The 16,802-nt window shown below is 37.3% G+C and overlaps 1 protein-coding gene across 1 annotated transcript; it reads right to left on the bottom strand.

Annotated features, from left to right (window-relative positions):
• Nucleotides 1-453: 453 nt before the first annotated feature.
• Nucleotides 454-1,410, bottom strand: LOC109271031 (olfactory receptor 6). Its single transcript, XM_019456062.2, has one exon. The coding sequence runs from the start codon at nucleotides 1,408-1,410 to the stop codon at nucleotides 454-456; it is 957 nt and encodes a 318-aa protein (XP_019311607.2).
• Nucleotides 1,411-16,802: the final 15,392 nt, after the last annotated feature.

Below are 16,802 nucleotides of genomic sequence, written 5' to 3'. Positions count from 1 at the left end.
CCTGGAGCCTGCTTCTGATTCTGTGTCTCCTTCTCTCTCTGCCCCTCCCCCACTTGTACTCTGTCTCTCTGTCTCTCAAAAATAAATAGAACATTTTAAAAAATTAAAAAAATTAATAAAAACAAAACAAAATCAAAATGGATAGAACTATAAAAACTAGTTGGATAATAACTGATTATTTCTTAGCATCTTCATAAAAATAAAATTATTTTAAAACTCCAGTACCAATATATGTCTCTTAAAGTTCTGGTTATTTCACTTACTACGTTAGAAAAAGAAGCATTTAATTAAGGCCTGAAAGAAAAGGAGATTTCCTCTGATATTTTTTTTTTTTTGCCTCTTATCCTTCAATTGTGTACTAAGTCAGTGTGTTTATAATTGCAGACTTTTACCTAATGTAGGTGTTTTTTTGAGATTAAGTTAAATGAAAAGAGAAGGCATGTCTGAGTCTCTTTAGCAAAGACAATCTCTCAAGAAAAGGGCTTGGCCACTAGACATGGTTTTTCTGATGGCATCTTTGACCTCCTTGTTCCTCAGGCAATAGATAATAGGGTTGAGCATGGGAGTAAAGACTGCATAAATGGTTGAGATCAATTTGTTAGAATTGAATGAAGCAATGGCTCGAGGTCGGACATACATGAAGATCACAGCTGTATAGAAGATGACCACCACTGTAAGGTGAGAGGCACAGGTGGAGAAGGTCTTCCACTGCCCAGTGGCTGACGGAATGTGCAGGATGGTAGAGACAATGAAGCCATAGGAAAGGACAGTGGCTGAGAGGGGAAACACAAGAATGAGAATGGCTAGCACAAAGTCCACCATCTCAGCCATAGAAAAATCCATGCAGGCCAGTTTGAGGATAGGAGAAACATCACAGAAAAAATGGTTCAAGATATTATTGCCACAGAAGGCAACTCGGGAGATGAAGTATACCTTTGCCATGGAGATGGTGAAGCCACTCACCCAGGAACTGATGGTCAGCTGAACGCAAAATCCTGTGGTCATCATGGCTGGATAACGAAGAGGACAACATATAGCCACATAACGGTCATAGGCCATGGTAGCCAAGAGCACACATTCAGTACAGGCAAGTGAGATGAAGAAATAGAGTTGGATCATGCATCCCAGGAAGGAGATGGTATTGGGATGAAGTAGGAATCCAGCCAACATCTTAGGGACTGTGACAGATACATACCAAGTCTCCAGAAAGGACATGGTGCCCAGAAAATAGTACATAGGCTTGTGCAGGGACCCAGTAACCCATACAGTGAGAATGATAACCAAATTCTCCAGCAGCACAAACAGGTAGGTGATGAGGAAGAGAAGGAAAAGCAGAACCTGTAGCCAAGGGGAAGTATGGAAGCCCACCAGGATGAATTCACTAACATAGGTGGTATTTTCCTTTGACATGACTAAGACACCAAAAGACAAAGGATTTAATGAAAATAGCACAAATCAAAGAATGAGATCCACATTAGTAGCAAGGGGCCCTCAGGCTGTAGGTACTTTATCATTAAACTTAACCCTAGTGCCACAATCTGGTCCCAGGGTGTGATTTGGCAGTCCTGAAAGGCCACAAGATCCTCCCCAGAAAATCAGATGTCAGAACAGAGCCTGAAAACAAATCCACCAAAGACACAACGTTAAGAATCCAAAGAAACCAATATTGCACTGTACTTTAACTAGAATTTAAATAAAAATTTTTAAAAAAATAGTGGCAAACATAAATGAGGCTGAAGAGATACCCTCTCTATTCCTCTAATATCATTGTATATTCAAAAACGCTTGAGCTGTCATATATATATAATTCTCTCCCAGCACCATAATTTCCCACTTACAAAATTATAGCATTAGAAACTGTGGTTAGGGGCGCCTGGGTGGCTCGGTCGGTTAAGTGTCCGCCTTCGGCTCAGGTCGTGATCTCATGGTCCGTGAGTTCAAGCCCCACGTCAGGCTCTGTGCTGACTGCTCAGAGCCTGGAACCTGTTTCAGATTCTGTGTCTCCCTCTCTCTCTGCCCCTCCCCTGTTCATGTTCTGTCTCTCTCTGTCTCAAAAATAAATAAACGTTAAAAAAAATTTTAAAAAAGGAACTGTGGTTAAAGGAAAATTTTAATTCTCTTTGATAAACTAATAATAATTAATGTATTTTGCTAAAGTTAATGTTTATAAAGTCCCTATACCAAGTTTAAGAGTCATTAAAACAATAATACCCTTTATTAAGATAATTTTACTCATGAGAATTTAATTCAAACTAATACCAGAAACCATATATATGAAGAGGTTCATAACATTATGATACTTAAGAGTGAGGAAATCATTACATAAGTTATGATTGTCAACTGGATGAAATAAGTGATAATTATAAGAATCTTGTAAAAATAAAAAAGGATTTAATAGTTGGTAAAAGCACAAAACAGACAAACAATGAATCTTAAAGCAGAGTCATGAGGTCAGGTTCAGGATTTAGTCCCACAGATCTAGGTGAGAAATGTCGTCAGGTAGTACTAGGAGTAAATACTTTCCTTATCAGCATATTTCCAGGTTTCACAGGCTGTTATAAGGCAAAAGACCATCATGGTTGGAACAAGTGCCAAGGGCAGGACAGGGAAGCAGCGTAGTTAAAATTCTGGAGAAAATAAAATATCAACTGGAAAACACCCTCCTGACCAGGAGAATTGCTGCCTTTGGTGCACTCTTCAGGATGGTCTTTTCAGGATGCTGGCCAAAGTAGTTAACAATTACTTGCCTATTTTTAGGGCCATGGACTTAAAAATTGAATGAAGAATGTCTGCTCTCTTGAATAATTAAGCACATTTTTATTTTTTAGATGGCTCCTAATAATAGTATTTTATATATACATATATACTATATACTATACTATTTTATATATACATGTGTACATGTATATATGTATATATAAAATGCCTTTATATATACATATATAATGGTTTTATATATACATATAAAATGGTTCACATTTGATTCCAAATTAATTTGTACAGTTCATCTATATCTTCTTCAAAGACTGGTTCAAAATTTTGATACTGTCAGAAGTGTTACTTGATTAATTCTCTCTACTCCTTGACTCTGAAAACCCTCCTCAATATGGACATTGCTGAACACAAGTTGCATTTAAGAAGTTACCTTGAGAGTGGGGACTCAGGAGATTCAACAACTCAGAAGGTTTCCTAAAGCACAATAGGATCAAAGAGAGAACTGAAATTTAAAAACACTTTCTTCACAAGTGAGGATAGAAGAAAGAGAAAAATAGAGATAGAAGTTGGCTTGAGATTATAAACAAAATTAATCTGAAAAGAGAAACATCTTTTTCGAGGAGACCAATAGAGATGACCTGGAAAGGGAAAAGCAGAATTTAGGGAACTGAAAAGCACAAGATGTGAAATTTCCGAGGTGTTTAGTAGTGATTTCTGATTTATTATGTACTGTGTGGGCCAAAACCCCCAGATCTCCAATAAAGTAGTTGGTTATATGTGTGGGAAAAATTACCACAGTAAAATATAACTCAAATTTGACTTCTTCCTCCACTAAAAAGGAGTTATCCTTTAATGAATTTTAACAACTCTCTCAGGGAGGTCATTTTTACCCCAGTTGTGAGGCAGTATAGAAGCACCTAGCCTAAACTGGAACAATTACAGTACAATGTTGTGAAGGAATTTTTACATGTAAATGCACACTCATTCATTTCTGATATTTTAGGAATCATAGAAAACAAAAGAGTAACATAACAAGAGACTTGACATGGACAAAGGGGCCCCAGTACTCAGAGTGTACTAAAGCATGAAGAAAACTACAGACCACTGGGACATATAATTTTAAGACCTGAATTTTAGTCCATGATCTATCTCTGACTAACTTTATATAATCTGAAGCAAACCTCAGATTATCTAAATTTTAATTCCCTTAAGAGTCAAAAAAGGATATAATATTAAACAATTCAACAAATCATAAACAATTTATAGTATTGTTAATAGTTAAAAGAAAGATCTATTGAATACTTAATGGGTGCCTGGTCCCACACTGCATTTTGAAAATATAAAGAAGAAAAAGTCATATTTCCCTATTCAAAGTCTTGAGAAGAAGATAAAAACAAGTGAACAAGCCATTAGAGTTTAGTGTGTTACAGCCATAAGAAAGATACATACTTGGGGCGATTGGGTGGCTCAGTCAGTTAAGCATCCAACTCTTGATTTCTGCTCAGGTCATGATCTCATGATTTGTATGATCGAGCCCCATATAGGGCTCTGGGCTAACAGCATGGAGCTTGCTTAAGATTCTCTCTCTCTCTATGCCCCCCACCCAAATAAATAAATAAACATTAAAACAAAAAAGATATGTACTCAGGTATATAGGAGAAGTTCCTAATATTGCCTTCAGAAGAAAACTAATGGGACTTTCTTATTTGCACCTGAGCAGCTGAGCCCTGTTGGAGAAAACTCACAAAAGAAGGCAGATGAGGAGCACCTGGGTGGCTCAGTTGGGCTCCGTTAGTTAAGTGTCCAACTCTTGATTTTGGCTTAGGCCCAGCATCAGGCTCTGTGTTGGTAGCACGGAGCCTGCATGGGACTCTCTCTCCCTCTCTCTTTGCCTCTCCCACTCACACTGTCTCTCTCAAATAAATAAAATAAAATAAACTTAATAAAAAGAAGACAAATGATTACTGCCATAAATTTATGGTCATGGAGCTCAACTCGTTCACAAACAATGGCTATCCTACACAATGTTTTAAATCAATTCACTCTCCACGTTTCTCAAAGACTCTTGCCTCTGATCTCCAATCTGCCATCCTCACTCTTTTCTCTGACACTCAGCACAATTTTACCTTCTATTTTACAAATGAAGCTCTAGGATACATATTTATTCAACTTCCCACTATGACACTCAGCACAATTTTACCTTCTATTTTACAAATGAAGCTCTAGGATACATATTTATTCAACTTCCCCCTATCAAGTCATTATGCTCACCTTCTGACATCTTTGCTCATTCCTTCTTTACTTCTTATCTAAGACCAGTCCCTCCATCTGCTCTACAGATCCCATTTTTCAGGAAAACCATCTATCAGAGACCCCATCTCTTTTATGTTAAATTCATTATTTTCACAGATATTCATTGAGCACCTACGATGTGACAGGCACTATTCTAGATGCTTGAAATAGCTCCCTGACCAAAACAGACAAAAAGAAGCCCTAATCTTAAGAAGTTACATCCTAGTAGAAGGATACAGGTAGTAAATACGGTACTTCTCAGGACTTTGAATATACACGATAGAGATATAAATGTAAGAACTGATATGTTCTGTGGATAAAATAAATAGAGCAAGGTAAGGAAAATCACAACTGCAGAGAGTTGAGCAGGTTCATATTTCAAATAGGGTGATCAGGATAGGCCTTATTGAGCATAATCATGAAGAATGTGACAGCCATTTGGCTGTCTGATGGAAGAGCTTTCCAGACAAAGGGAACAAGCAGTTCAAAGATCCTAAGGTGAGATACAATGTAAGGAACAGCAAGTCCAGTATGGTTGGAGTAGAATGAGTGGAAGGGAGAGATGAAGTCAGAGAAGTAAGGGATAGAAGTGATGATGAGCTGATCACCACAGGACTTTGATGTTCTTTTAATTTATTTTTTAGAGAGAGAGAGTCACCACAGGCCTTTTAAGCAGGTGTAATCGTGTTGGCCTTTACTCTCAGTATACTGGGGACACTTGGGAAGGTTTTGAGCAGTTAAATGACCTGATCTTATTGATATTTTAAGAATGCTTCTGGCATATTCTTCTTATCTGAATCATTTCCTACAACTTTTATCTGGTTAATCAATGATGTGTCTTTCTAAAAATAATCCTTCTTTACTGGTAATATTTTTGCATCTGCTTGAAAACACTGTACCATTAATTAATCCCTCTTTCCTCTCCATTGCCTATTTTCTATTGCTGCTACCTTTCTGGTGATATTACCATTTTAAAAATGTCAGCTTTAGTTTTCCACTCCCTGACTCCTCGCCTAAACTTAGCTCCCACACCTTCAACCCTACCATGACAGTTCCAGGCACTGAGAACACTACGACAAACATAAATTTGGCACTGTTTAGTAAAGAAGAAAGAGAAGGGAACAGAGAATTAGAATATAATGTAATAAGCATTACAATAGAATATCGAGTTTTCTAATTCTCAACCAAATACTAAGTATTAGGAACCCAGGATAGAGAGTAACTCTTTGTCAGAGGAACTCAAAAAGCCTTTACTGGGGAGGTACCATTTGAACTGAAATGAAGCTTGTAGAGTTTTGGAGTGGAGGAGAAACATCAAGGAGAAACAATAGCAAATCCAAAGGCACAAAGTAGATATAAAAAGTTAATGATGGAATGATTTGCATTTTGATTAGAAAGAATTGGCGCATGGAGGAGAGAAATGCATCAAGATAAGGCTGGAGGATGTTATATATGATCAGTCCTTTTCACATTTTTTTAACTTTTTACTAATTCCCTCCCCATTTCCAGCACAGAATCCTACAACATCTGACAAAATAACTTTTATCACACTGACCAGATGTAGAAAACAAGATGAGTCCACTTTACATATTCTCTAATGTTAGCTTGAATTCCCTTGATTTTTAAGATTTGTAATTTATTCTTGAAATTTTGAGGAAGTTGATATTGCTGTATTTCCTCAGGCATGACCTAGATCTTCACATACACCCACCATTCTGAGAACATGAATGAGGGCCACCTGGGACTACTGTCCTTCACTTTCTCCCAGTTTTCCTACTTGGCCTTCATCACCTTCCCTCCTCATCTCTGCCTTCTCCAATATAATCTGTCCAATAATAAAAATATTCATCATTAACTGGGTATCTATCACACAGCAGAATTTGTACTATGTCCTTTCCATATTTTAACTCATTTAATTCTCACAGCAACCTAATAAAGGTAGATATTATTGGTCCCACATTACAGATAATCGGGTAAATAATTTGGTTAAATTCATACAAGTAAAAACTTGTGGAAATGGAATTACAAGCTAAAACTGTTAGTGCCCCAGATCTATACTCTTTCAACTAAGCAATCATCCTCCCTCTTTAGGTATTGCTTCCCACCTCTCTGTCTTCTCACTGCCATGCCCCCAGTTCACACCCAAATTGTGTATCCACAGTCTGCTCTTTCTTTATTTCTTTACCATGTCACCCATTCTCCTGATCTTCAATCTTGACCCTCATACTAAAACCAATTTCTCTTTTTATTCAAGTCTTTTATGTCCAAGCTCCTCATAGCTTTTACATCCATGTAAGCCTTTGTGATCAACCTAAAGTTCCAAAACCTGATTTATCTAGTCATTTCCCATGAGTCACCTGCCTTGTAAGTATGTCTAACATTTAAGACCTCCTAGTACTATGATACTTTTCACCTCATCCCTCGTTAGACCCTCATGTTGGTCTAAACCTACATGGCCTTTCCCACTGCACATTGACCTCTGATCCAGCTACTGACGTGTTGTGCTCCATCTAGCCACCATTTCCTAACTCTGAAGGTCTTTGTTAGGAAATGAATCTTGTCTCGGTCAGAGCAGGGGCTCCCTAGCTGAGTTAAAGGAGTAGACTGATGTGTATTACTTGGAAGATGGTAGGTGGGAAGTAGAAGGAAGGGAAAGTTAGGTGAGAACTAGGGGAATAGTGCAAATAAAGGGAGGTAGTTTGTGTCATTCGGGTAGAGGGTAGGCTGGAAAGGAAAATTGAAAGTTTAAGTCTCAGCAGAGGTAGAGTGGACATGCATTGCAAGGGGCTAGAACCCATACAGAGTCTGGCAAAAAGTATATTGTCCATTTAAAACAACACATATAGGCGCTAAACAGTATTCCTGTTCCAGACTGAGTGATTTTGCTAAAATAAATATGATCCTGTAACTCTCCAATTCAAGTCCTATAGTGACAACTGTACATCTGAACTCCTTACATTGCATAGCAGGTCTCTCATGATCTGACCCTCACATTTATCATATCTTAATCTTCTTTTTTTTGTTAGATACTCAACCAAAGCTCAAGAATTTGTATTTTTTCAGGGCAACATCCTTCTTCAAGACTGTGCAGTTGTGCATACTCTGTCCTCTACCTGAAATTCTTTTTAGCGCTTGCCACCTGTAAAGTGCCTACTCAGATCCATCCTCTTTATAAAACCAACCCTAACCCCACCCAACTCCCACTATCACCTACCTCCTGCCCATCATCCCTAGCTATCTGGTTTTGTAACATTTTGGAACTTAGAGCATCATAATCATGATAACATGTATCACTTTGCTTACATTTCACCACTACTATATTTGTGAACTTCTTGAAAATTCCAATTGTATCCATTTTCATCTTGTTTGTCCTTTTATCTCTAGTATCTAGCACAGGTCCTGATGCATGGTTGGCACTCAATAAGTAAATAATTTATCATATTTAATTAAGAATAGATGTCTTACTTGGGATGCCTCCGTGGCTCAGTTGGTTAAGCATCTGGCTTTGGCTCAGGTCATGAGCTCATAGTGGGTTTGAGCCCCACTTCGGGCTCTGTGCTGACAGCTCAGAGCCTGGAGCCCGCTTCAGATTCTGTGTCTCCCTCTCTCTCTCTCTGCCCCTCCTCTGCTCATACTCTGTCTCTCTCTCTGTCTCTCAAAAATAAGCAAAACATTTAAAAAAATCTACATAAAAAAGATTAGATGTCTCACCATAGTGCATTGTTTACTTCTCTTTAGGACGCTGGGTGAAGTAGGTCATCTTGGTTGAGTCTGGCTTGGAGACCTTGGTTCAGTTGCCCAGTGGCCAGATCTGTGGAGAGGTACTCAAAGAATATGGCCTGTGTTGCCTCTCCACCTGAAAGGATTTGCAGATAAGTTACAGAAAGGAAAAGGGAAAGAAAGGGGAAAGCAAATAAAAAAGAGGCTGATCTAAATCCTGGAAAATTGTTTCTCTATGAAACTCAAGAGTTCCATGACTTTGTAATTCTCCTTGCCTGGGAAAGACTTTGGGGTCCAGATGGATTATAAAGAAATGAGGGGCGCCTGGGTGGCGCAGTCGGTTAAGCGTCCAACTTCAGCCAGGTCACGATCTCGCGGTCCGTGAGTTCGAGCCCCGCGTCAGGCTCTGGGCTGATGGCTCGGAGCCTGGAGCCTGTTTCCGATTCTGTGTCTCCCTCTCTCTCTGCCCCTCCCCCGTTCATGCTCTGTCTCTCTCTGTCCCAAAAATAAATAAAAAACGTTGAAAAAAAATTAAAAAAAAAAAAATAAAGAAATGAAAAATTACTCTGCTATTGGTTGAAAAAAATGCAATATAACCAAAATGCAAAGGTTACTTCTGGGACTGTTGGATGCCCCTGTTGGATGATAGTCCAAAGGAGAGCAATTTTTCAGTTTTGTATGTTTTTTCTCCATAGCTGTTTGAGGTATATCCCTTCCCATTCCTCTCTCTCTTGCTTTCATTCTGTTTCCCTGCCACTGACCTTGGGCAGGCTTTGCATGTTGACTCTTCCCACAGACCTTATTCAGGCAGAACCTATAGCTGAACAGGTCAAGGATGCAATAAGACCACTGCTCAGTAGAGACAACCATTCTTTAAAAGACACATCCTTGGAGACCTGGTTCACAAGTGCTATAGGATTTTCAAGAGCAACAGTGACAAAGAAGTTAGAGACATTTCCCTAGTGATCTCTGAGGGTCAACAAACAAAGAAGATGCTATATAATTATCAGATGGGGAAACAGAGAACAACGTCTTCCTAGTAAATCAGCCTGGTGATTCATCCTAATCCTTTTGGCAAGCCTTGATTTTCCTTCTCTCTGGTTGTTCGGGAAATAACTATTACTCATGATGTAGGACTTTAAGGCATTAATGTTACTCAGAAAGTACTAGTGAGAGGCTCAAAATACACAAAAGATGATTGAACAGTGTTAACAGTACACTAAACTCTAGGGAGAAGCACAACTTTCTTTCTATTCCTTTCACTCAAGAGAAGAGTACTCCCAAGCATGGAAGACAAACAACTACACATAGGGCTAGGTATCAAGCTTTGGTGGGTAAAGCAAATTTAGTAGTAGCCAATTCTCTTATCTTTTAAGGAAAATTCTCTTATCTTGACTCTTTTTGAAATGTCATATAATACTCTTCTCTTTTGTGTTTCATGTGAATAGTTATTGAGAATAATCTGAGGAAGATGTTTTAGAAGGAGGAATATGCATTTCTAGAGATCCAAGAAGAAAATAAACTGGGATCCCAAGCAAAGGAGGGCAGGAGACAAGGCAAAGGGCACATAGAACAGGCAGCTGATGGCTTCTTCGCGCTAAACCTTAGATTAAAACCTCTTTGCTTGTTTAATCTTTCCATGTCTCCTTTAACTATCAAAGTTTTAAGACCTTGAGGGCCATTGTGGGTCTGGGGGGAAGTACAAAGAGGCTGTTGAGACTTGTCAGCAGAACAAGAAATGACCTTGTGTCTCAGATCTGATCCAGGCCTGCTTATCAATTAAGAGACTGAGGACACATATCTTATGTGACAGCATGTGTCTTTGCTTGTAATATTCCCTCTGCATATGTCTCGCTTTGAAAACAGCAAGTGTGTGGTAGCAGCAGATGAAGGCTTTGTCCAATATTTGGAACTTTTCTTAGTTCTCTGTTAAATACTTTTTTTTATTAGAGTTAACACCACCAAACGTAAGTAGAATTTTGGTGTCATCTACATAGCATTCATGTGGATGTATTTTCTTGACTAAAATTCATGAGCAAGAATAACAATAATTTTTTAATGTGTGGATTTATTTTAACACACAGTTATATAATATATCAGTTTATCCATTCAATTAATCTTTATCAAAAATAAATTTAGGTGAAATAATTATGAAATTCAATCAGAAAATAGTCATTACTATATTTATGTGGTTATTTTCACCATTCATCTAATGTGGAGCTTACATGGTATTTTTCCATTTAGGCTTATAAGGAACCCTGCTCTGTCAATTCATAAAGTTTATTGGTTTGGTTAATTTGCTTATCAATAACTGAAACACTGGAACTCTGGGATAATTCCAGATATCTTAGAAAGTAGAAGCTTTCATGCTATTGAAGTTTCATGCCAGAAACCTTTGAAGTATTCTAAACTTTAATTCCTTTGCCCCCAAATACCCTAGTCAATCAAATGAGTAAGGTCATCTCTATTTTAATAATTCAAGGATGCTGTCAGTAGGGTGATAAGGACATCTGTGAATACATAGGAGGAAGATCAACTCTTTGCAGAAAACAGAGACTAACAATAAGTTGTGTGCCTGTTATGTGCTAAAGACTTCACATATGTGTTGTCTAATTTAATGCTTCCAATAACTCTATTAAATGCTATCATATTTCCAATTGTCAAACAAAAAAGAATATAGAGCAGTTTTTCCAGGGTGATTATATCTGTCAGTGTTCTGTTATAGGTTACAGAATTCACCTTAGCTAGTTGAAGTAGAAAGAGAATTTGGTTCTTTAAAATCATTGTGAAAGTTGGCATAGGGGACATTAGGCGAGCCCCAGGAACAATGTTCAGCCTCCAGGATCCCCTCCTCTCAGTCACAATAGAGAAAGTTGCTGCTGTTGCTGCTGCTTCCTTTGCAGGGCTGATGAACCAGAATCTACTGGCTCCCAAACTTTGGCCATACTTTATATCAGATAAATGAATGTCCCATACTCTGCCTCCCTCTGTACGTTACTAATGTGTGAATCAAAGTCTCATATGAACACAAGACAGGAACCTAAACATGAATGAAAACCTGAAAACTTTAGTTTTAAGTTCCAGCCTCAGCATGTTAGAAAGTATTGAAATGGATATGAAGAACTAATCTATGATATTTACCTAGTCTAAAAATCAAACAATTTGAAAGAATAGGGTATTTAAAAATTGGAACTATGGCAAAAGATTTAGAAGGTATGGGCACTGTGACTATCAACTGAGAGTATGACATACATTCAGAGAGGGATTTACTCATCAAATATCTATTGACTGTTGAATAGATAATAAATAAATATTTAGTAATTGTGAATATACAGAAATATCTGTGGTGTAAGAAACTTACTATCTAGTATGAGAAATAATATGTATATTTGAATTACTATCAGTATAAGACAGAGGCTAGAAGAATGCTATACCAAGATATTGTCACACCAAATAGGAGTTAAGTACAGGAAGAGATCGTTTCTTTCTAATAGTGTGGGGATAAATAAGCAAAAGCTTGATGTTAGAAAAAAATAAGGAAAGCTTCATGGAAGACTTGGGACTCCTTCCCAAGTCTTAAAGATATTATGAGCAATACTGTTTATCTTGTATTTTGTTAAGTGTATTTTGTTAATTTAAAACAGTATGTGTCAAACACTGTGCCAGATATGCTCACATATAACCATTACAATTTTTTTGAGCATAGATTACACACAATGTTACGTTAGTTTCAGGTATACAACATAGTGATTCCAGAAGTTCATAGGTTATGCTGTGCTCACAAGTATAACTAACATCTGTCACTATACAACACTATTACGTTATCCTTGACTGTGTTCTGAATACCGTGCCTTTTATTCCCATGACTTACTCATTCCGTAACTGGAAGCCTATATCTACCACACTCCTTCACCTGTTTTGCCCCTACACCCCTCCCCTCTAGCAAGTGTCAGTTGGTTCTCTGTATTTACAGGTATGATTCTGCTTTTTGTTTGTTTGTTTCTTTATTTGTTTTGTTATTTAGATTCCACATATGAGTAAAATCATATGGTATTTGTCTTTCTTTGACTGACTTATATCATTTAGCATAATACCCATCCATGTTGTTATAATTTGTATGATCTCATTCTTTTTTATAAAGCTGAGTAATATTCCATTGTGTGTGTGTGTGTGTGTATATATATATATATATATATATATATATATATATATACCACATCTTCTTTATTCGTCTATTGATGGGCATTTTGGTTTCTTCCATATGGCTATAGTGAGTAATACTACAATACACATAGGGGTGCATATATATTTTTGAATTAGCATTTTTGTTTCCTTTGGGAAATGCCCAGTAGTGGAATTATTGGATCATGTGGTGTTGTTTTTTTTTATTTTTTAAGGAACTTCCATAGTATTTTCCACAGTGGCTATATCAATTTTACATGGTTCCTTTTTCTCCACAACCTCACCAAATATTTGTTCACTCACATTAATCAGTAGCTTGGCTAATTATTTAATCCTCACCTCCTAGCTATAGTCCTACTATTCTACGAAGGTGAGAATCACCTGGGTGCTTGTTAAAAAGTCAGATTCCCGGTTCTACCCTAAACCTAAGGAGTCCTGCTGTTCAGAGGAAGAGACCCCAAAACTGTATTACTAACAACTGCCTCAGGGAACCCTTATCACTAACACTTGTTATTTCTTGTCTTTTTCTCTCTCTCTCTTTTTTTAAGTTTGTTTGTTTGTTTACTTATTTATTTATAGAGAATGAGCAGGGAAGGGGCAAAGAGAGGAGCCTGATGTGGGGCTTGAACTTGCACACCGTGAGATCATGATCTGAGCTGAAACCAAGAGTCAGATGTTTAACCAACTGAGCCACCCAAGCACCCTTCTTGTCTTTTTTATTTTAGCCATTTAGACAAGTGTAAGGTGATATCTCATTGTGGTTTTGATTTGAGTTTCCAAATGATGAGTGATATTGAGCGTCTCTTTATATATTTGTTGGCCATCTGTAAGTCTTCTTTGGAAAAATATCTATTCACGTTCTCTGTCCTTTTTAAAAACAAATTATTTGTTGTATGGTGTTGTGTTGTATAAGTACATCTTGGAGTCTGGTTTTGTGATGCCTCCTGTTTTGGTTTTCTAACATTATATTGACTATACAGGGTCTTTTATGGTTCCATACAAATTTTAGAATTGTTTGTTCTGTCTCTATGAAAAACACTGGTGTTATTATTTTTTAAGTTTATTTATTTATTTTGAGAGAGAGTGCAAGAGGGGGAGGGGAAGAGAAAGAGGAAGAATCTCAAGCAGCCTCCATCTCGATCTCATAAACTACGAGACCATGACCTGAGCAGTAATCAAGAGACTGTCACTTAACCGACTGAGCCACCCAGGCACCCCAATGCTGGTGTTATTTTGATAGGGATTTCATTGAATTGTAGATCGCTTTGGGTAGTATAGACATTTTAACAATATTCATTCTTCCAATCCATGAGCATGAAATATTTTTCCATTTCTTTGTGTCTTCTTCAATTTCTTTCATAAGGGTTCTATAGTTTTTAGAGCACAGATCTTTTACCTCTTTGGTTGGGTTTATTCCTAAGTACCATATGGTTTGTGGTGATTATAAATGGGATTGATTCTTTTGTTTCCCTTTCTTCTGCTTCATTATTGGTGTATTGAAATGCAACCAATTTCTGTACATTGGTTTTATGTCCTTCAACTTTGCTGAATTCATATATTAGTTCTAGCAATTTTTTGGTGGAGTCTTTCGGGTTTTCTATGTAGACTATCATTTTGTCTGCAAAGATGAAAGTGAAAGTTTGACTTCTTCCTTGACAATTTGGATGCCTTTTATTTGTTTTTGTTATCTGACTGCTGAGGCTAAGATTTCCAATACTATGATGAACAACAGTAGAGTGGACATCTCTGTTGTGTTCCTGATCTCAGGGGAAATGCTCTCAGTTTTTCCCCATCGAGGATGATATTAGCTGTGGGTCTTTCTTATATGGCTTTTATGATGTTGAGGTATGTTCCTTCTATCCTGACTTTCTTGAGGGTTTTTATTAAGAAAGGTTACTATATTTTGTCAAATGCTATTTCTGCATCTACTGAAAGGATCATATGGTTCTTATCCTTTTTTTAATTATTATTAATATGGTGTATCGCATTACGGTTTGCAGATATTGAACCATGCCTACAGTCCAGGAATAAATCCCACTTGATCATGATGAAGCATTCTTTTAATGTTGTTCAATTGATTTGCTGGTAGTACCTTGTTGATAATTTTTACATTCAGGTTCATCAGGGATATTGGCTTGTAATTCTGTTCTTTAGTGGGGTCTTTGTCTGTTTTTGGAATTAAGGTAATTCTGGCTTCATAGAATGAGTCCAGAAGCTTTCCTTTCATTTCTGTGTTTGGGTATAGCTATTAACTCTGCTTTAAATGTCTGGTAGAATTCCCCTTGGAAGCCATCTGGCCCAGGACTCTTATTTGTTGGGAGATTTTCGATAACTGATTTAATTTCTTCACTGTTTATGGGTCTGTTCAAATTTTCTATTTCTCCCCATTTGAGTTTTGTAGTTTATATGTTTCTAGGAATCTATCTATTTCCTCCAGGTTGCCCAATTTGCTGGCATATAATTAGTCATAATATCCTCTTATATTAGTTTGTATTTCTGTGGTGTTGGTTGTGACCTCTCCTCTTTAGATTATGATTTTATTTATTTGAGTCCTTTGTCTTTTGTTTGTTTGTTTGTTTGATAACTCTGGCTAGGGGTTTATCACTTTTGGTGATTCTTTCAGAGAACCAGCTCCTAGTTTCATTGATCTTTTCTACTGTTTGTTTGTTTGTTTTCTGTATCATTTATTTCTGCTCTGATCTTTATTATTTCCTTTCTTCTGCTGGTTTTAGACTCTATTTACTGTCCTTTCTCTAGCTTTCTTGGGTGTAAGGTTTGGTTGTACATTTGAGACTTTCTTGCTTTTTGAGGAAGGCCTGTATTGCTCTATATTTCCCTCTTATGACCATCTTTGCTGCATTCCAGTGGTTTTGGACTGTTGTGTTTTCGTTTTCATTTGCTTCCATGCATTTTGTAAATTTCTTCTTTAATTTGCTGGTTAACCCAATCATTCTTTAATAGGATGTTCTTTAACCTCCATGTATTTGTGGTCTATCCGAATGTTATCTTGTGGTTGAATTCAAATTTCATAGCATTATGGTCTGAAAATATGCAGGGTATGATCTCAATCTTTTTGTATTTGTTGAGGCCTGAATTGTGACCCAGTATGTGATGTATTCTGAAGAGTATTCCATTTGCACTTGAGAAGAATGTGTACTCCGCTGCTTTAGGATGAAATGCTCTGAATATATCTGTTAAGTCCATCTGGTCCAGTGTGTCATTTATCATTGATCTTCTGCTTAGATGATCTGTCCATTGTTGTAAGTGGAGTGTTAAAGTCCTCTGCTATTATTGTACTATTATCAATGAGTTTCTTTAAGTGTTATTAATTGATTTTTATATTTGGGTGCTTTCAATTTGAGGACATAAATGTTTATAATTATTAGATCTTGTTGGATAGACCCCTTTTTTATGATATTGTGTCCTTCTTCATCTCTTATTACACTCCTTGGTTTAAAATCTAGTTTGTCTAGGGGCACCTGGGTGGCTCTGTCATTTGAGTGTCTGATTCTTGATTTTGGCTCATATCATGATCCCAGGGTTGTGGGATTGAGCCCCACATCAGGCTCTGTGCTGAGCATGGAGCCTGCTTGGATACTCTCTTTCTCTCTCTCTTTCTCTTTCTCTCTGTCTCTCCCTCCTCCACCTCTCTCCTCTGCTTGTTCTCTGTCTAAAATAAAATAAAATAAAATAAAACAAAATCTAGTTTGTCTATTATGGCTTCTCTGGCTTTCTTTTGATGTCCATTAGGATGATAACTGCTTCTCCACCCCCTCACTTTCCATCTGGATGTGTCTTTGGGTCTAAAATGAGTCTTTTGTAAATAGCATATCTATGGCTCTTGTTTTTTTTAATCCTTTGTGATTCCCTGTGTCTTTTGATTGGAGCATTTA

The sequence above is a fragment of the Panthera pardus genome, unplaced genomic scaffold (assembly GCF_024362965.1).
Source record: "Panthera pardus isolate Hobbes unplaced genomic scaffold, ASM2436296v1 HiC_scaffold_12, whole genome shotgun sequence".
Lineage (NCBI taxonomy): Eukaryota > Metazoa > Chordata > Mammalia > Carnivora > Felidae > Panthera > Panthera pardus.
The sequence above is the reverse complement of the archived record's forward strand: the minus strand, read 5'-3'. Positions and strand labels throughout refer to the sequence as shown.

Excerpts from the sequence above, each read along its gene's own strand:
- LOC109271031 (XM_019456062.2), bottom strand. The coding sequence starts at position 1,410 with ATGTCAAAGGAAAATACCACCTATGTTAGTGAATTCATCCTGGTGGGC.